The following is a 21645-nucleotide window of genomic DNA, read 5'->3' as shown; positions in this document are numbered from 1 at the left end:
CGGAAGACGCGCATTTCATGAGGAAAATTTATTTCGTAAATCATAATGTGGACTGAATTTACATTCTTTTAACGTAATTTAATCGTGATATCTGTATAAATCATTTAGTATTCTTCTATATTAATACTATACGAACTTTTTACTAACTCCTATATTTAGAATGAATAATAAGGAGCTTAGTGATCTATACTAATTAAAATTCAATTAATGGCATTGGTTATAGTCTCTAATTTGGGGGACCTGGTTACGTTTACAAAATTACACCAACAAAATTAAAATACACAGTATCCTTAATCTCCATACATCCTACCGAGCTTTCAGTCGCTAAGCAACGATGCCGTTTGTTTAAATTTTCATGAATTTTTCCGAGCATATTCGGAAGGAAGAGTAATGTTCGAAACATGAACTATAATCAACATTTTTCTTCTTACAGTGAATTTCAACGTAAAGCAAATATAATATGAAGAATCTTGAAACGCTATTATGCATTCATCTAAAGAGTCTTTTGCCTAATTGTAAGTTGAACCTTCGTTTCCATATTTTCAGGTACCCTGCCGCTTTGTAATAAATCTCCTCTTCCCACTGTACGCCACAACAAAGGCTCTAAACCAAGACAGTTTGTTGTACCCAAGATGCGTATTTTTGGTACTCTTGGAAGGAAGAAAATTATCAACATTACGGTCCACGAATACTTGAATCTCTTTGAGGATCCAAATTGAAGAAGTGAAATTAGTCGCGAGTCTTGTTCCCCACTGGTTAAGCCATGACTGCGACTTTCTCCCAGGTCAAAGTTCAAAAAAACGAACTCCAAGTCTGACGCGTGCCTTTTACCCGCGACGGTTCGTGCCGAGAGTCAAACGCGGGACGCAGCTGTCGGACAACCCTCCCTATCCCGACCCTAAATCGTCCTCGTTGGTGGACAAAGATATCGAACCCGGCCGCCCGTCAACTTACGTGGATTGAATTCTGCCACGTGGCAGGTGAAGTGGTGATACCAAGGAAGTACCGGATGTGGCGTTATGGCAGTCACGTGGCTCACTATATGCAGGTAAGAGGATAACTTCAACCCCCGCATTTGAGGTGAATAGAACGCGGGACATTCGGGGCTCGTGAGCTTTGTACCTATTATTGATTCACTGTTGTTCCAAAGCCAGGAACGGTGAACTCCGCATGAACCGGCCACCTTTCGGAATTGAACGAAGAGTTACTAAAAGGTCGGTTGTTAAGTCACTTGTTTTGACGGAAGATTCGATATTGTCTAAACATCGCAATTGAACCCGGCACGTAAATAGTATACCTACTTGGATAAACCAGATATGAACAGATAATGGATAAACTTGTCTCAACTTATTGTTAGGGTGAAACCATTAAAAGAATTTACGCCGTAATCAGTGGGGATGATAAAATTTTAATAACTAGACCTAACTGTAGTTACTTCAGACGATTTGAAAAGCGAGTAAACCAGTAATGTACCGAAGTGGAAAACGACCGTCAACCCACAAACATTTTGAGACTATACATAGTTCCTACAACCGCAAGCATCTGTCCCTGAAGTCGCAAATTCAAATCGACGCAAATTAAGTTATGGTAGCTTGCGAATATGAACGCCGAGTGCTGCTTCAAAGCCTCATCTCCTGCTATGTAGTATACTATGATTGACCCAGTATTTTCGACTAATCTTAACAATGTTTATAATCCTAGTCAAAGGCTGCGGTGAAAATTGGGTCAAACCGTAGGACAGATGCACCGGTCTTCGTCGCCTTAACATCAATTGTGGCTATATTCATTACGTGTGATTGATTTGTATGGCCACAAATGGTACCCAAGATGCTTTGATTTACGTAAACACCAATGTTTCAACAATAAAGTGTATCAAGTAAATTGAGTGATTGAAAACCGTATTAAAAAATGCAGAATTTAACTATATTTATTCACTAGTTTGTAGTAATTATGAAATGACAAAACGTGACATCAAATTTTTGACGATTTGACAGGAAGGTGAATTTAAAAATATACTTGACATTCAGGTTCCGAGATATAAACGTTTGAAAAAGTGATTGTCCAAATATTTTAAGCTACAAACTTGTGAGAAGGTGGTTGTTCAAATGTTCAAGTTACTTCGAGGAAAAGCTGTAGAACAATTGAGAGGCCTCACGTTCTACACTTTATCCTACAGAGAATATCCTACAGGATCTTTTCAGCAGAAATTTTATCCTAGTTAGTGCGAACCTGCGGAATGAAAATCCCACACAGTGCGGCCCTACAGAAAATATTCGATCTGAAATGATAGATATAATCTTTTCTACAGAAAAATTACCCAGCATACCACGATTATACAGAATATGAGTTTCGTATAATTGTATAATGAAATTTAATACACGGCAATTGGCCACTCAACTCCGATAAGTAATAATATGTAATTAAAGCGTTCGTAATTTCAATATATTGCCAACAACCACGAATATTTCTAAGCTTTGAGCATGAATGTATTCTGTTTATTCCTGCTATAATTACAAAAGCTAATTGAAATACTAATTGGGATCATGTTTATTTTTGAGCCAGTATGCATTCCAGATCTTCTACCTACAGGAGGAAATGAATACCATCTTACATCGTGACCCCATTGAGATGGAAGTGGCCCTCGATGGCTGAACTAGGTCAGAAGCTTCACCCCTTCCTTTACCTGACGACTTTTACCCTATGTCACCACTTAATTACTCACACAGCTATTTACACGGTAAAGCAAATGCAGAAGCGAAGGCCAGATCAAAATTTCGAATTTATGAAACCACGTAGAATCCGGTGATTCCCGAACTAGCTGATAAATATATGAAAATTTTGGTATGGCATAAGATATAATTCGTATGCACTGACAATAGTCGTGTTGAATAAAATAAATCTACCTTGATGAAATATAGAAACGTCAATTTAAATAAATTAATTGTCATATTAAATTAAAAATCAGCCGTGAAGACAGGTATGCGAATTCTTCGTAACTCTAGTATTCGTTTACATTTATTCCTAAGAAGTATAGGTCAGAGATTTGATATCATTGGCTTCTTAATGGTTTCTCCCCCACTACGCAATCATTATTAACAATGAATGCGATATTTCTAGCATATTCGCACGATCGTTATTTCTTGTGATTCTTGCATTGACAATGGAATTTAATAATAATTGTGGTTATATTATTACGTCGCAATTTATCAAACTATAAATAATAAATTAATATCGAACATCAGAAACGACTTTGCAATAAAACTTCATTCGATCACATAACACAACAGATTGTTTATTCTTGTAAATGACACTTTTTACCTAGGTATACTGCGTATTTTGGAGTATGCACACCGTAGAACATTCAACCAACGATAAAAATAGATCGAATCGCCTAAATGTAGGCGGGTACGCGCCAAGTGTATCTTCAGTTGTCTAACTACGGACGAAATCATCCTGTTGAATGTAACACGGTACGCATTTTCGAAAATGAGCATACTGGATGTTTCCCAGTAAGCATGGCCGTATCTTGGCTTGTCTACCACTGTTGCGAACAAATACCTGTACCAGTTATCGGTAGGTAGAACGTTTCAAGTCCTTTAAAATGAGTAAAGTGACTTGACTTGACTAAAGTGATTGTGACTGGGTAGATCTGTTTTACCGATTTTTGTTTCCCTCGGTGGTAAGCAACCCAACATATTGCGGTGTTTATTAGAAAACACCCTGTATATGTTACGTTGGAAATATTTTTTATCACATTAATTTATAGGGTAACCCAGGACACGACGGACCCTCTAAGCTATTAATTATTTTTTGTGGCTTTTGAGCAGCGGATGCAAGTTGTTCGGAAGTAACATCGATGAATGTCAATACGAAAATTCGATTTGCTGTCCCCACAATCAACGTTTCCGCAAAAGATATTATATTAAATATGTATAATATATTATATTATATACGTTGCAGGGCAGGAGAAAAAATTCAATAAATATCATTTTCATATCGCGTATGTATTACAGGAATAGTGGCTGATCAGCGTTGAATAATAATCAATATTGATGTTTCGATGTCTACATACCTCGTTCTACATCGTGTTTTTTGCAAGAATTCAAATTTACTACATAAATTCACCACTAACAATAAGTAAACGATTGAAAACGTCTAGCGTAGTAAAAATTTTACGCATAGTTTTCAACGGCAGAATTTCTCGGTACGTATACCAGCTACTTTATCCACAGGTAAAATTGCTGACCAAATGATATATTTTCTATTACGCATCGCTTGAATTACGTATCACATCATCTGCAAGTTCTCCGTTAACAGCGGCTGCGCAAATATCATCATCCAGCATTGTTAAGTGATTGCCATTCGCGTAGTATATTTTCACATTAGCCGAAGTGACCTGCAAGAAAGGCGTGATTGTAGTTCCTGAACTAATTGAAAACAGTGTTACAAGCTGATAATGCACTAGCACTCGTTTTACAGTTCGAATCGTACGAAAATCAAATTGCTTCATACACGTAATTTCTCTTATGTCAAAGGTCCGAGACGTCGCTTCAACGTCCACTGAAGTAAATCGTTGACAGATAAAAACTCACCGATCCTAATTCGTAGTCCTCTGATGAAACAGAATACTCGGATATTTTAGGTTTCACGAGGATGATGGAAGATTTTATGGGTGGTAATTCTGAACACTCATAACTCTTGAGAGCTTTCAGTCGAGAATAAATAGATGAGCAAATGATTTTTTGATCATCTGGTGTGACATTCAACTGCAAATGTTCGGGCAAATTTCTCATAAACACTGTTAATTTCTCATCCCAACTACTGCAATTTTGCAATTCTGAGGTAAGCTGAAACAACAAGAATTCACCTTGCATGCTGACAGTTCGTACTTACAAAATATATTCCTAATACGGAAATAACAATTTATCACGTACATCATCAAACAAAGTCAACATTCACTACAGGAACGAGAATAAAAAGAGCAAAATTAATAGATCAAGTCATAAAATTGAGGGAATGGAGAGACAGCTATGATAGTGCAATATCAAAACAATATCGAGCTAGTAACGTTTTTCAATTAAATTTACATGACGTAGATAACTGTGACCAGGTTGAGATTATTCATATGCGGAAACTCACTAACTTTTGCGACGGACAAGGGTGCCACACTATTCATCATCGCCATTATGGTATAAAATTGCATCTCTTCATCAGATTTTTCAAGCAAAGATCCGGCGAGTGCTTTTGTATAGAAAGGTGAACCATCAAGCAGCACGAGGCGACCTGTGAACCCTTGGTTTTCCAAACGCCTTGCAAGCTCCACGGCAAAAATACTTCCAAAGGAGTATCCGACTAATACAAATTCTCTGCGCTCGTTGCTCTTTGAGTTAATATGCTGTGGATTGGCAAAAATGAATATCACACACGAGTAAAAGATCGATCAATCTGTTGTAACCGTGGGGTAAATTACGAGAGAATTTCAGTATTCAACGGGCCAATAATACTTTAAGATGTGTGGAGATGATCAAAGATGATGCGGGGAGATCTTGTTGGATTCCAGATAAATTTCTCAGATGTCTGGGAGGTTTTACGAATACCAAAGAAAGTTAAAAAATTTCTAAATAAGATTTCAGGTGTTGCAAGGCAATGTTCGAAGAGAATGTTGAAACATATTAAGGATAAGGAGACGTGGTGTACACAGTTTTGATGCTAATTGACCCCTCGGTTATGACTGTAAATCATCAAAGTTTGCGTGAATGTATCTTACAGGGATAAAATAATCAGTCATTTCGTGAATCGACGTTAAACTCGTCGGAACTGCTGTAGGCTGGAAACAAATCGCTGGAGATTTGAGTTTACTAGCCAACGATTTGAATACGGTACACGTTCCCTCGATTCCAGGCAGCATAAAGACTTCTTTTCCAGTCTCAGCTTCAGTTGTCAGGTGCACGTAAATATTTTTATCGAGCTTGTCCACGTCTAACCTACGAATAAGCAGCTTGGTGCCAGCAAACTCATCTATTTCCTGCACCGTTCTTGTTTGTCTTTCGTTTTCTATGCTATCTTTCATAGCTATTTTTTGAAGCTTGTCGAAATTGAGAACACGAATATCGGATGTGGTTAGGATTACGTCAAAATCACGTTCCAAAGTCTGTTTAATTTCAACTGCCGTCATAGAATCCATCCCTAGCTCCGACAATGGTGTGTGCATACTGATTGTTTTGAGGTCCTTCAATCCTACGAAAAATTAGATACAGTTTGGACAAGTTTCCGAGTTTACGAAGAGAAAAGCAACGTACACATACGCATAATAGGGTAGTTTTTAACTTGGATTTGGAATAATTTCAATCGTAACGCCCCCCAGAGATGTACTGGATTGTTCGAAACTAATGTCCTTAAATTTTCAATCTCTGCCGTTAATGAAAACCCTTGAACAATAAAATTTGGAGTTCCCCTATTCAAGGACGATTTTCAGATGAGAAAAGTAACTTTCGTTTTTCTCATTTTGAAATTCAAATCGTCTGTTAAAGATATGCATCATCAGATCCACGAAAACACAGAAATATACAAGAAATGAATCGAACATTAAGTGAAGACACCTGGAAGCAATATGTGAATATTAATTCACCCCCGCAAAATTAAGACAGGTACATACATATTTTTTTTATATATTTCTATATAAGTATACTTCGCGTAGAGAAATACTCGAAATGTTATACCAAATAAGAAACAGATGTATCCGGCGCACATACTGAAGATTCGTACCTATCTGATCTAAACTATATTTAAAAATTTTAACTCGCGGATTGTGTATATTTTCTGTTGAACAATTTGCATTTTACGATGAGAAAAATATTCGTCCGCCCAAACCATTTTCTCATCTGCGATCAACCCTGCGTAGAGTACACCCTTTCTTGACAGTGTAAGGGCTTTCATTGACATAGGGTGTTGGAATTTCAGACACATTATTTTTGAACGGTTTGTGACAAGTTTGAGATCCTCCCGACTAAAATATCTGCCGATCCAAATTATGAACGACCTACCATGACGCATGTACCTACGATAAGATACATAGGACTGGACATTGCGTAAATCATTAAGAAAAAACTGTCATCGGGGAATCTATTTGAAACCAAATACTAAAACGGATAAGACTAAAATTGTATTTCCATACCCATTATATTTAGGACTGTCTCGATGATATTTCCAGCTCCATGACAATGAGTAGCTTTGTCGGCAACCACCATGCTGGATACGACTGGACAGTTCTGTTGTAAGAAACCGTCGAGCACTTGCAGACATGAGATAATTCTCTGTTGTAGGGTGCCGCCTATGACAAGCTCCTTGTGTTCTTCATTCATGTCAGCTACCAGGCCAACGTCACCAATCGCCCCCCACTGAACGGCTAAACCAGGCAAGTTCTCTGCCGCTCTTCTCTCGCATATTCTTTCCATGATGGAATTGGCCATTCCATAATTGGTTTGTCCAACATTACCTCTGCCACAAGACACTGACGAGAATATCACAAATTGCTTTAATTCAGGGCACAACGTTCTTGATAATTTATCCAACTGTTTGGTAGCCCTAGCCTTGGCTCTGAAGGATTCTTCGAATGATTCTACGGTTTGATCTTCGTAGAGGGCGTCCCTCAATACAACAGCCAGGTTGAAAATAGCATATACTGGACCAAGCGCTGCCGCTTTTTTCAGAATGGCCTCGCAGCCCTCGTGGGATGAGGCATCCTCTCCCGCTACTACGAGAATTTCGACTCCGTAGCTTTTCCAAATGTCAATGCGCATACGTTGATACCCAGTACTAATTCCCTTTCGGGAGGTGAAAACTAATTTTCTAGCTCCCCGAAATACGAGCCAATCTGCTAGCTCAAGACCAAAGCCACCAAGGCCACCCAGAATCAGATAACTGCCATCTTTTGAACAGTAGTAACGAGGAAGTGCAAGAGGAAGGTGAACATTGGCATCGTTACTAGATTTTACAATCACCTGAAAAAAGGATTTTCTTAGTAAGTTCGCGATGTATTCGTGTGTGCTACATTCACTCTAAATGTATGACACGCGGATCAAACCTTTCCGATGTGTTTTCCAGCTGCCATGTATCGAAATGCAGCTTCGACTTGGTCTATTGGAAATACGGTACGAATGAGAGGCTTAATTGCACCAGCCTTCATTCCCTCAGTGAGCATTGCTGCCAGTTTCATTTTTTCAATAGAGGAAGCGGTAAATAAGGTATCCAAGAAAATTCCATGGAAACTGATGCCCTTCAGAAAAGCTTCCATTCCAATAGGATTGTCTGCCGCAAGATCAAATTTACCAATTTCTAGGAAACGTCCACCCGTTGCTAAACAACGAACAGATGCTTGTAACTTTTCTTCTGCCAAGGAATTCAACACGATATCCACGCCTCGTCCACGAGTTTTCCGCAGAATCAGTTGCTCGAAACTCGTATCTCGAGAATTTCCGATATGATCGTCATCGATTTGTGGAAATTGTTTTCTGATGAACTCTCGTTTTTCTGGTGTACCCACGGTAGTAAAAACTTCGCAGCCTTCGTGAAGTGCCAAAGTTATCGCTGCTTGTCCAACACCACCGGTTCCGGCGTGTATCAACACTTTGTCTCCTTTCTTCATCTTACCACTCAACATGAGCGCGTAATAGGCCGTTCCATAAACAACAGGCACCGTAGCTGCGTCCTCCAACGTCCAGCTATCCGGCACCGCCCAAAGAAGATCCCTGTCGCAGACACACAAATTTGACAAGGCCCCGGTCCGGACCATTCCCATTACTGCGCGACCGTTTGAATCTCGTCCAGAGAATTCAAATCCAATTAAGTTTCCATGCTCTTGTCTCGTTTTTGGGGCCACTTCCACTAATTTTCCGGTAGCCAGCATAACATCACGGAAGTTTAACGATGAATAATGTACCTTGATAATATCTCTCTGCTGTTCGTCAGGCTGAATTGTACCTTCAACCCAATTAAGTGTGCTCAAATCACCACGCGTATACTGATTTATCTGAGCATGGTAAACTGGTTTGAGTGCCAATGGTTCCATCGGGAAAAACCGATAAGATCCCCATAATTTTCCTGGACGTAGAACATTGAGGGCCAGGTCTAGTTGTAATTGCTGCGAGTAGAATGGATCGTTTAAAGAGAACTTCGGAGCTTGCGAATCTTGAATCAACAGTCCTCGCACAATTTCACCGCCTGGTTCTTTTCGCAAGCAGTTAACCAGTCCTATGAGTCCACTTTCGTAATCTCCTTCACTTACAAGAAGTACTCGGTTTCTGTAACGAACGGCTTTATCTTTCTCCCCCTTCAGAGCAGCTTGCAGAGTCTCGATCCATGTGAATTCATCGTTGTTGACTCTTACCACGGTAGTCAATGGAAACAGTTGTTGTTTTCTACGTAGAAGAAGTAGTAATTCTTTTGACGTAGATTTCTCAAGAATGACATCAAAGTTTTCGCTCACGACACTTCGAAGACTATCAACATTCGCATTCAGTGGCTCTCTGGCAAGTATAAAACCTGTGTCTTTTATGACCGCTTGGACCTCTTTCAACACTCTGGCATCCTTGTGCCAAAGCAGTCCATGGGTAACAACTAGAAGGGCATCTAGTTCGGCGGACAATTTTTTAGGTTCCAAGATTGTAATACCGTCGGGTACTGCATCAATCGCAATTTCGTGGAGTGGAGCGATGACATTTATGTCGGCTTGTAATAATGGTAAATTATTTAAAACCTTCTGGATCAGAGGAGATATCAAACATTCAGATAACAAATTTTCGACTACGCCAAACAATTCTATGGTTTTTATTTTCAGAGTGGAATGATTCTCAAGCACTATCTGCGTAGCAATGTTCGTCACCACTTGGAGTTCCGTGTCAGCTTTATCGCGATGCGCTACAAACTTGTAATTCTCAAGAACCGGGTCTCCATGCGGTCTTCTTCGGGGAATAGCACTAGCTTTCAGCCCACGTATTTCTACTCCTCCTGAGATGATAATGTCCATATCTTTGTGAAACTCCACTGAGAATACTGCAATGATAATATGAACACCCGATTAATAGGAATTTTTGGAGACGCTTAACTGATGCGATTGTGTCAGCAAAACCATAAAGCAAGGAGGACTGCCGCTGAATCCGACCACCTTTGGATCTCAACGACGCCCATTCGTCAAGTCGTGAGATTTTGTTCAATCATGTTCAAGTACCGTGGGCGATTTCAGCCGAAATATAGTGAGGTTCAATTTCGAAATTTACATGAACAAAAATTCGGCAATTGTTAAAGTCCGACAATTTTTATTCGGTGGCTTCTTGGAATTTGCAAGTTATATCAACAAAAAGGACGTAGTTATTGGAGTTCCAGAGTCACGGTTTGGTCACCAAATATTTATGCGTAGAATAAAAATCAGTAGGTCGACAATTTTACATCCTTGATTTCCTTTTATAATTTTTTTAGTGAGTGAAAATGTTATTATATCGCTGAGATATTTATGAGACGAAAGTTTGTTGCATGCACCTCAATGTTCGGGTAAAGCTCTATAGCTTATTACCTTTTTAAATGTATCTCATAAACTGTAAAATATGTGGAAGCGATAAAACATCCATTCTCCTAAATTGCAGAGTGATGTTACCACGCTTCTACCGAAACTGTACAAAAATAATAACAAAGATGATCTTTTGCGAGTGCTTAAGTGTTGAAGATATGTTTCAATAAATATCGGAGAAAAAAGCAAACTAAGTTGGAAATGTCCAGATTGGTAGAATATGAATACCTACTTCGGATTCCAACCAATTCTTTAACATTTGACAGCAGTTTATAAATTTATTTCATTCATATCCAGCTTCGGCGATCTTCATAGTAATGCGTTTTCAAATTCGAGTCAGTGAATAAAATACATCTACACTAGTAACACAAGATATAATTGTTTGGTAACAATCAAGATTTCTCAATACCCGAAAATTCAATGATTATATTTCGGAAGTATCGTCCAAAAGCTTCAAAACGATTACTTGTTCAAATTTGTAGAATAAAGGCGACCGAAGATATGAACACTTAAAAAAAAAGCACGTTTCCAATTTCTGAGCGCACTTAATAATTGCAAATTCCGTATAACTAGCAAAATATTGAAGTTGAGAGTAAGAAAATACGAAATTTCTAGATAGATTCACATTTTCCACATAATGTTCAAAAAAAATTACAGAAAATTTGAAAACACCAATCTTAATTCCTGATTAATTATACAAAGATTAGATGTGGAATGAGTCTAATATTCTTAATAAGGATTGTGATTCTTACCTTTCTCTTTATCGGGCATTGATCGGAGCTGATTAGAATGCGCCTTTGCGTCAATAACAAGCTTCTGAATACCGGTGGGAACGAATAAGCCTCGAGTGTCAATTCCAAGAATTTTTATTTGCAGCATATTATCCATGAAGGCTTCCCAATGCCTTTCCCATGCTATAAGACCTTTGGTTCCTTTGACCGATGCCTGTTTTAAGCCCCGAAACAATCCCGCATACTGATATCCCCTAAGTCGCAACTCTTTGTAGATATCTCTACTTGTCAGGACGAGTTCATCGCTGTTTTCCGGTAACAACTCGGACCTAGTGCGTTCTGAAGCGGCGTTTAAAACGGTGCGAACGAACCCCGTGACCACAGAAGTACCACCTTCGACGACTTCAAATCTACCTGAGCCTAAGAAAAAGTTCCGTTCAAGTTAGTACGTGCGCTGATATTTCAAAAGATTCATAGCACTATGTTAGCATGGAATAATCACGTGGAACGTCGGTGATTCTCACCTTTGTGAACCGTGAGTTCGAGTGTAAGATCACCCTTTTTTGGAATAGTAGTAGCCCGGTGAAATTTGACGTTTTCGAATACCACCGAAGTTTCGTCATATCGTTGTGCTTGCATCATTGCCACTGTTTGCCAAATGCTTTTCAGGTAACCAGTTGCAGGTACCAAGTTTCTTCCATCGACAACATGCCCTGCCATCGCTTCAAACTCATCTTCAGCGAGGTTTATATGAACGACTCTCTCTCCAGTTGTAAGTTTCTCAATCTTATCACAACGCGTGACCCACCAGTCCTCGGTATGGTCCCAACGTACCAACGGGGAAATAGTAGGAGTCTCACGGCTGACCGGATATTGAACCTTGGGGTAAAACTTACTCATTTGTGGATTCAAACCGATTTCATACATTTTCCCAATGGCAATAAGTAAGAATTCCAGGTAGTTTTCAGTTCCACCTTGAGTCAAAGTGATATTGATTCTGTTCATTGGTAGGCAATTATGCGGTCCCATTCGAATCGTTATTGCATTTTCCGGTATCAGGCTTGATACATTTTCGAATTTAACTGGGTTCATTATGTTTTTAAAGCAGTACTCAGGCGAGAAAAGCCGATCCGAACTATTTTCGCACTTGTTGCTTTGCATCCACTTCTGGCTACGCGGTTTTGGATTCGGAATAACTCGTCGCAAGTAAGTTAGTATTTTCGGACCAGCTGCTACGATATTTTGACCGTGATTGGTAATGCCGGTGTAGGTCTCATTTCCATCAAATTCAACGTAAGCCTGCAATTGAGTATTTCTGATAATTCTTATATCTGTTGCCATGCTATCTTCAGTGAGAATCTGATGTTCAAATTCCAATTCAGGGCTTCTTTGAATCGTCTTGTTACTTATGATTTACCTTAGTTGTAAAATTTTTCCGACATTTCTCTTGCTTGCCAGATGAAGAATTCTCCGTAACAACGTCATTAATGACTTCAGAATTCGGCTTCGGCAGAGGCGTCAAATCTTCATGATTACAAATATCGTTTGCTGAAGATTCGAGCCATTCTCCTCCTTTTGTGAGTAGATTTCCTTTGAAGTGTGCCACCAGAACTGCCTGTTCCGCAGTCAAACAACCATCGGCGTACGCACAGCCCAAGATTCCATCTGAATACCCAATAACGTAATCCGGCGCGATCCCTAAGGATGATAATACATCGACTAAACCAATCTGTAAATGAATAAATATATGTATTTATTACCAGGATTCATTAGATCTGCATTATTTTATCGATTTCATTGAAACAATATTATTCGACTAGAAATATCGATGTCTTTGCCAATCTTGTAACATTCAAGGTTACCGTGTAAACACTCTACCTGTATTGCAGTGGTACCAACAAGCGAGTTTGTAATGTTGTTGATGGATTTCAGATCTTTGGCGTTGAGAATATCAAAAATGTCCACGCCGTAAGATCTGAGAACGCTGTTGCACTTCTGTAGAGCCTTGGCAAATACCGGGACTTGCAACAGACTTTGACCTGATCAAACATTGAATTAGTTCGCGTCTTATTGTGCGTTGCGATACGATAAACTAACGTTCACACAGGCATTCGTACTAATTGTAAGTAAATCGATTCTGTGAATGCAACTCGCCACTTTTACGGATATGTGGATTTCGACAGCAGCACAGAAAACCACCTTGTAAGGTATACGCTATACTAGTGTAATAGGATGAATTTTAATCTAATTTCTGTATAATACAATATCTAAAAGATAGACCAAAGCCGTGCTTATTATCCAGGATTTATTCCACGGTTTACTACATAAGACTTACCAATTTTTACCCACTCAGAACCAAATCCATCGAAAATCAGCGTAGTCGACAGTTTTGCACCCGAGTAATATTGTACATCTCTCACGTTTTTCCTCGATACGCCTCGGGAAGGAAGTATCGTGTATCCACGGTATGGATGGCCGGGAATCTCTGTAGCGTGTAAATCATGGAAAAGGCTGACGTATTCCACATCTACTGGTCTGCTCTCGAGCTGTTATCATTTAATTTTTGTATAATCAATGGCGTGATGAAATTTACTAATTGCGTGAAAATAAATAAACCCTGACTGTGCGAAACATGAATCGTTATGCCGTATTTTCTGTCGCATAAATGTTGTTCGGGAGAAATAAAATAAAAGAGTTTTTTCTCCTTCTCTATTTCCCCGGTCAAGAGTCTGCAACTTTCGGCCCGCTTCACACGCTCGAAAACCCGCGTTTTTCATGCAGTTGTTGTGGGAAAAATTTAATACGTACATCGTCCAACAAAGTATTCACAGCTTCCACTGTTCGCCCGGATACGACAACAAGTCTGGGCATATCGTCATCAGGTGAGCCATTTCTGATCTTCTCTTTCACATTCGACTTCAGAAGCACGTGTGCGTTACTACCTCCAAAGCCGAAAGAGTTTATGCCAACGTAACCGCCTTCCCACAGTGTTGGTTCAGTGATAACTTGGATGCGACCAGTTTTCAAAGCTTCGACTCCTTCATGTGGATGATTATAATTTAAATTTGGCGGAATGTATCCACTCTCCATAGCAATGAGAACCTATGATTAAAGTATTTTAACGTAAAGTATTTTAAAACATTTTTCGTTTCGAAAGCAGAACGGTTTTGTTTTGCTATTATAGATTAATTTGCTATTATAGAAATATAGAAATATCATTCGAATGCCCATGATCGTACGTTATTTCCTGAAATGCTCCACTTTGCTCCAGCTTCCGCTACCCACTTCCATAAGCATAAGACTCATCATGATTAAAATGTAGAACGATTTAGAAATATTTAATGTAATACGTGTCCTTCAATTTTTTGGAGATGCCCCATTTTGCCCCACCCATATCTCATGAATAAAGATCCCAGATTATGACACGATAGTTATCAGGTTTACGGTTATTTTTAGTAAGAGTAACGAATGATTTTATAAACGAAGACATGACTCCGAACGAGAAATTCGGTTCAACCCCGCTATACAAAATTCAATTTCAATGAAATCAAGCCACTATCTTTTTTAGAGAACAAACAGGAATGAATTTTTGTTCCATGGAATCTGAAAATTCAGAGATTCTTCTTCAAGCAATGAATTTTAAGCAGTGAATGCTAATTTACTGGAGAAATCGATATTTTTCACGAAAAATTTGCCCTCTTTACAAAGAAACAATGACGCATTTTTATTTTTTTTACAATTCACCTGACAGGTTTAAAAAATCTCTGAACAAAGTCCAAACTTCTGTGTATAAAAATAAAGATTAGGTGTTTTCCTGAAGATCAATAGAGTTGCAGGGTTAATATTTGACAGATCATCACACCTGATCACTCTCGATATGACATCAGCTTATCATATAGATCAATTTTTTTATGCCAGACTGTTGGGTGAGAATTGTTGGAATGGCTCAAAACATTCGTAATAAATTGAAAACCAATGTAAGTTAGGAGGCTATTCAAATATTACGTCACGCTCTCAGGGCGAGGAGAACAAACTTGCGGCGTCACGTTACGCTCTTTTTATGCGTACTAATTTGTTTTTAGGTCGAACAATTAACATTATACGTCATATTATTAATAAATTTCTTATTCTACGGTCGAAGAGAGGAGGAGACGTGCGTGAATGAAGTAAATCACGTTACATCGAGAGAGGGGATCAAAAACTGCTTAACGATGTTTGACGTGGGGGACGGAACAGGAAGGGTCCAAAATGGCCGAAGCGGCGTGACTTGATATTCGAATGGCCCCGCAAAGAGAAGGAGAATTGTATTATGAAAATTTCATAATGGCATAAAACTGAAAGTTGTGAAAATGATGACTCAGTTTTTCGACTCCATCGTTTTGGCACGCCCAAAATTCACCAAAGGAATCTTCGGAACATGAAGATATTTTTTGTATATAAAGATATCTTTTCAAGGTCAAAACACGGGTCAATAGTCACCTTTTGATCGGTTTTTTAACGACTTTATGTTTTTGTGCCACGTGGGACATACCTTGGCTATAGAACAAAGTCCACTTGTTGGTTCGGAATGGCCCATATTTGACTTGACTGAACCAATTCGTAGCGGAGTAGTTCGACCGGGGCAGAATACTTTGTCGATAGCTTCGAGCTCCACAGGGTCACCAACTGATGTTCCGGTCCCATGTGCTTCTACGAATGCCATACTCGACGGTGGGATTTTGCACTCGACGTAAAATTCCTCAAGTAATGTTTGTTGCATCGTGCACGACGGATACGTGATGCCCTCTTTTTTGAAACCATCGCAATTAGTTTTGGTGTATACGACATTTGCGTAATTACGTTTTGCATCCTTCGATTTCTGGAGATAGACAACACATACAGCTTCACTTCGGGCGTAGCCATTCGCTTCATTGTCAAATGACTTGCAGCGTCCGTCGGGAGAAAGTACACCTGATAGGGTGAAATTTGCATTATATAAATTGAGGTATTATCACTGGGAAGATGCAAATATTGGATATTCACAATGGAAGTGTCGACAAAGTGTGAATTTTCTTATTGTTAGTTTTAATTTATGGAACCTCCAGAGCTCCAGAGATAATTCAAACTTTTGGAGGTCTTTTCTTGAGCTGTAACATGCAGCTCAGACCGCTAATTCCATCTTATGGGCCATTATTCTATCTATGAATTCGAAATTCTAACCGTGTTGGCGTCTTTTCACTATTCTTCCAAAATTTGCTTCTCAGAATTGACCTGATTAGTATCAGTCATTCAATTGTCACCGGTGGCCAAAAGGAATAGACATCTATACGCGAAACGATGTATTCATCATGCGTAACAATCTTAGCAACATAATTTGAACCAAAAAACTGTTCAAATAATGTTTTCACCATTTTTTCTCACAGATCAGTCACAGAACATTTACTTGTTTCGCTGGATTTCATGGGATTTTGACCGATTTCAAACGATTTCAATTTCCCGAGATATTCAGTGATTTCGAGAGACTTCCACCGATGATATTAACGATTTGAAGCGACTGCAAGCAATTTCCGATCCCCTGTTCTGAATTGGATTCAAATCAAATGAGTGGGAACGTAACTGTTGCGTGCCTGATTAACAGCAAAAAATTATGTATACATTACCTGAGCAGTTTCACGATTAAAATGGGGTACTTAATGAATGTAGCGCAAGGAAACTCATATGTTGTGTAATATTTTCGAGATCGTTACGTATGATAATTATATTGTTCAACTTGTAGATGTATATTATTTTGGGCAACCGATGCCATTCGAATGATTGAAACTCGTAAAGGCAATTCTCGAAATTGAATTTACGAAAAATCAATGAAATACCGATAAAATAAATAGACAGCAAATATTGCAGTACAACATTCGTTAAAACAACAAGCGATATTGATGTCAGACTCGACGATCATTTTTGGAGACGAAATGATCAATTCCTGTGCTCGCAGAATCCGAGTCAATTGGGCTTGTCGAGTCTTTCTATTTTTGAATGAATTTCTCGTTTCAGTATCGTAAGATTACAATCGCTTATACATGTGAAGAAACGGCCTATTTGTTTAAATTTTTTGGACACAACTTTTCGTACCAATATGAAAGAACTGATGTGACACATTCGGATGGAGTGACAGGTTGGCAGCTGCAACGATGGCTGCTTCACATTCGCCAGTTCTAATTGCCCTGTACGCACTATCCATAGCGAATAAACTGGAACCACACGCTGTATCCACAGTGTAGCTGGGTCCTGTACATCCCAACCATTGAGAGAGTCGGTTAGCCATCATGGCCTTGCTGCAGCCCAATAAACCCAGTCCGTCCACCTATGGAATTATTGAAGTATTTCTCGGTGCATATTGCTTATTATCACGTAAACTATACTTAATACACCCTGCATTCAACCGCTACAGTGCTTTATTCTATATATTTGGAGAAGCAATGACACGAATAATTGAAGCCCGAAGTTAATCTTACGCTTTGCTGGTTCGATCGATTGGTATAAGTGAGAGAAGTAACTAATTCATAGTTTAATTGGTCGCACTCTTAATAACCGATAAAAACTGGTGATAAACCATCGCATTTTGATGAATCGATCACTTGCATTCCTGGCATTGCAATAACTTATACTAGAAACAGACTCACCCCTGATATACTTGCAACAACATCGACGACAGTTGGTATCTAAAGCACGAGTGATCAGTCACGGAACCAAGTTATGTGATAAAAATTCCGGAAATGCTAGATACATAATTTCTACTTCTACTGAACATCCGCGAATTAGCGACCCCAGTCAACATACGGTTTTTGGGATAAACACCGCGAAGACGATGGATCTTAGACTTCTGATGAAGTTCCAACTCAGACGTATGAAAGATGTTTTTTTACGTCTTCCGATTGGACGTCGGAAATCAAACATATTTGGGACGTTATTTTATAAAAGATGGCCTGATATCGAAAATGAGATGTATTTGAAACAATATTTTATCGAAGTCGATCAAACCTTGAATCTGAAGATTGTTTTAGTGCAAGCCGTGAGGCAACGATATCCGAGTTGCAAGATGCGATGAAAGAGCGGTACCGGCATACGAATGATAAGAAAAATTTTGGTGCTGAAAAGCAGTAGGAACTTCCGACTTCGACTTTCGTCTCCTTTTTATATGCGATGTAACTGTCACATATTCTATGTATGTGAAGACTATAATAATATTCAAAGTGTCAAATCCTGACCCCGAAATCTTATAGGATTTGGAATAATTATCAGCTCGACAAGACGTAGAGTCAATGTTTTAAGAGTCTCTGATGATGAAATTGAAGTCAGGATTGTGATATTCTAAGAAACTCTAAAAATTAGCCAGTTACTGGAAAAAATTAATATTTTTAGATTTTCAAGAGTCATCCATTTAATTTCTTTCATTATACTTTATACATACGTTACAAAGTATACTGAAAATCAACTTAGTTGACTGTTATAATTTTTTTCACGATAATGGCGTATTGTTATGCAACGATACCACCAGCAAACGTATCGATAGCCACGCGAATCATCGTTACAATTACATCACCCATTAACTAAAATATTTATATATTCGTATAATTTGGCGACTCACTGATTAAAAATTTATGAGAAAAAGCGTGGAAAAAAAGGTCTTTTCCAACTTGAATCACGACGCATCGATGTTGTCTTCTACTAAGTTCGGGTTGAAAGATCTCAATCAAACCTATATCCCATTTGAAATTCAGAGATTGATCTCCTAATGTCATCGAGAGAGAAAGTACTTTGAAATATTTCGGACTTTTTTCAAAATCCTGAGAATTAATGAGCATTGTACGATATTTGTTTCCGAAAGTTTGACCTGTCCCTTATAAACTCGGTTCTTTTTGTAGTAAGTTGACAACGGGCTACTGAGAAACGAATATTTTCCAATTTTCTCCATAACTAGGAAACAGGAAGTACCGGGGATCCAAAAATATGTTTTTGATAATTTCTCAAGAGCACTCTCAAAATGCCATGAATACGCATTGATGACGAGTGAGTGCAAATTCATATATCTTAACCCACGTAAGCTTTTCTGTCAAGTTATAGGCAATTTTATCAAGTATACTACAAGTTTCTATTATTCTGACCTTCAATGTTGAGTACACCCACTCGTGTGCCGAGTCATTGTAGCAAGCGCCGACAAAGACACCAGTATTAGTTCGACGAAGCTGCTCTGGATTAACTCCAGCGTCGACGATAGCTTCGTAAGTGTGTTCCAACAGCATTCTAGACATAGGATCCATGGTGTGAGCTTCCTTGACGTTCACGCCGAAAAATTGTGCATCGAACTTGTTAATATCGTTTATCTTTCCAGTTCGCTGAGGAACATCTGGATTTTCTACAAATAAGAGTAAATTTAAGGCAAGGGACTCGATTCAATTCTAAAAATAATGCTTGGATACGAATTGAATGTGATAAACCGTATTGAAGATTTCGAAATAGGTTTGGCTGTACTGCGTTATACCTTCTGACATAATCACATACAAATAATGCTTTACCCAGTTTCCAACGACGATCGTCACCGGTGATAAGGTCTACCTTGTTGAACAGGTTCTCTCGGAAATGCGTTAAATTATCTGACTCCGGAAACCTCCCGGAAATGCCAGAAATCACTACCTCGTCACCCGGTTTTGGAAACGGCAATCGCTTGCTCCAAACGTCGTTTCCACTTTCTTCTGACATATTGCTGTAGTGTTGAAAATGTTTGTGATTTAACAGAATTTTTGCTACGCAAGAGTGAAGAAGTAGAAAGTAGTGTGAAACTCTGTGAAGTAACGTGGAATCGCCGTACATTTTTTGTAAATTTGATAACAATAACAGAATTTTCAAAATCTTTGTTCTTATAATACGCAACTTCTTTTGAAATTTATTAGACATGTCGTATGAACACAATTTGCTCCTTAATTCGGTACAAATTGTTCAGAATTTTTATTTCTCTATTTTTAAAGTGTGCCAAACAGGCGTATTAATAAATTAAATGACACGAATAATAATTTTACAGTCACGATGAAAAAAAGAAATTACTTTATATTCCATTTGAATTTCATATCATTTGTCGAATCTTTCCGAACCAATCCAAAATAATTTTCTCGATAATTCTTAATTTTAGTCATCATTTTTAATGAAATCATTATTTTACTTACAATTTTCTTGTCACAAATCGCAGATCTGAACCCTGTTCAAGGATGTACAAAAAATGTTTAAAACATGTGTAACTTTACTTATTGACCGTTAATTTTTCGAAAATACTAAACCTGTACAGCAAATTCAGTTCACCATGTTCATACGCAAATGTACATTCATATAGCTACCGGTTAAATTGAAGATGAAAATTTTACTTTGTAATATGATTAAACAATAGTATTACCCGCTACTAAACCGTACGTGCATAAAGCTTTCTATACATGTTTAATAAATTTACAAACCTTTTTAAGAGCCCGCTTCTGTATAGTGAAAAGTACTACCGTCAAGAGTGTCTCAAGAACCTCGAAGCGATCGTTATCTAGCGCAGACACCCGTGTTTTTATAACACGCATTTCCCCCGCCAAGATATATGACTCGGACCACATTAATTCATGGGAACAACGCATTTAAATAGCAGTTTTCCATGTACTATTGTTTTCTCTTTTCCTTCGTACTTAAACAAAAGATAGATACAAAGTTCGCAATGTCGACTACATACGTAAGAATGAAGTAATCAGCTGGAAAAATTCATCGACCCTTGGCCTTATCGTAAATTATGACATTTCCAATACTTTCTTATTACGCATAAAGTATGCTGTCGATACAATATATGAACGATCTAAATACGAATGGATCATATTGAATCGATTATGCAACGGTTAGCCAAGTAAATTTCTATGATTATCATATATTTACAGGCTTAACAAAAAATCAATGTAAATTTTTGGAATATTAGAAACAATTCAAGTAAATCAAGGTATACCGAAAATGAACTTAATTGACCGTGATAATTTAATTCACAAAAATGGGGCACCGTTATGCGACACCACCACCACCATTGTACAACGGCGGCCACGTGAATTAATGTTACAGTTACAACCAACGTATCTTCAGTGATTAGCAATCAAAATGTTGTACCGGATATTCCACAGGATATGACGAAAGTATTCGACCTCAATAACAGACACTACTAGAGGTGAATCGAAGACCTGCTTAGAAGATTTCAAGTTTTTTAACGTTTTAACGCAATTCTTTAGAAATATCACACCCCACTCGTGGCTGCCACACCGTATTGCAACATCTATCAGTTTGCATTTCATTTTATGTTTCTTATCGAGT

At 38.4% G+C, this 21645-nt stretch overlaps 1 protein-coding gene across 4 annotated transcripts; it reads right to left on the bottom strand.

The window, feature by feature from the left end:
* Positions 1 to 3985: 3985 nt before the first annotated feature.
* On the bottom strand, positions 3986 to 20875 carry LOC124213657 (fatty acid synthase-like). 4 transcript variants are annotated; one of them, XM_046615155.1, is made up of 18 exons: positions 20769 to 20875; positions 20487 to 20518; positions 19842 to 20029; positions 19431 to 19681; positions 17398 to 17629; positions 15824 to 16242; positions 14101 to 14394; positions 13628 to 13838; positions 13171 to 13331; positions 12710 to 13021; positions 11817 to 12591; positions 11314 to 11712; positions 8084 to 10050; positions 7175 to 8000; positions 5768 to 6237; positions 5144 to 5395; positions 4593 to 4847; positions 3986 to 4396 (listed from the first exon to the last, which is right to left on the bottom strand). In XM_046615155.1, the coding sequence occupies exons 3-18, from the start codon at positions 20023 to 20025 to the stop codon at positions 4265 to 4267; spliced, it is 7140 nt and encodes a 2379-aa protein (XP_046471111.1). In that variant the 5' UTR covers positions 20026 to 20029; positions 20487 to 20518; positions 20769 to 20875; the 3' UTR covers positions 3986 to 4264. The 4 variants fall into 4 exon arrangements, with proteins under 4 accessions (XP_046471111.1, XP_046471110.1, XP_046471112.1 ...); XM_046615154.2 differs by lacking the exon at positions 20487 to 20518 and having other exon boundaries at positions 20769 to 20858; XM_046615156.1 differs by lacking the exons at positions 20487 to 20518; positions 20769 to 20875 and having other exon boundaries at positions 19828 to 19901.
* Between the last annotated feature and the right edge of the window lie 770 nt (positions 20876 to 21645).

This window comes from Neodiprion pinetum, chromosome 3 (assembly GCF_021155775.2).
Source record: "Neodiprion pinetum isolate iyNeoPine1 chromosome 3, iyNeoPine1.2, whole genome shotgun sequence".
Lineage (NCBI taxonomy): Eukaryota > Metazoa > Arthropoda > Insecta > Hymenoptera > Diprionidae > Neodiprion > Neodiprion pinetum.
Note: the sequence above shows the minus strand (reverse complement) of the source record. Positions and strands in the feature narration are given on the sequence as shown.

What these genes read in the sequence shown, in the direction of transcription:
- LOC124213657 (XM_046615155.1), bottom strand. Translation starts at nt 20,025, where the DNA reads ATGTCAGAAGAAAGTGGAAACGACGTTTGGAGCAAGCGATTGCCGTTT. An exon ending in TTCTGAGTGGGTAAAAATTG is followed by an intron (nt 13,332 to 13,627) that starts GTAAGTCTTATG and finishes ATGTTTGATCAG; the next exon opens with GTCAAAGTCTGTTGCAAGTC. An exon ending in GACAGTCCTAAATATAATGG is followed by an intron (nt 6,238 to 7,174) that starts GTATGGAAATAC and finishes AATTTTTCGTAG; the next exon opens with GATTGAAGGACCTCAAAACA.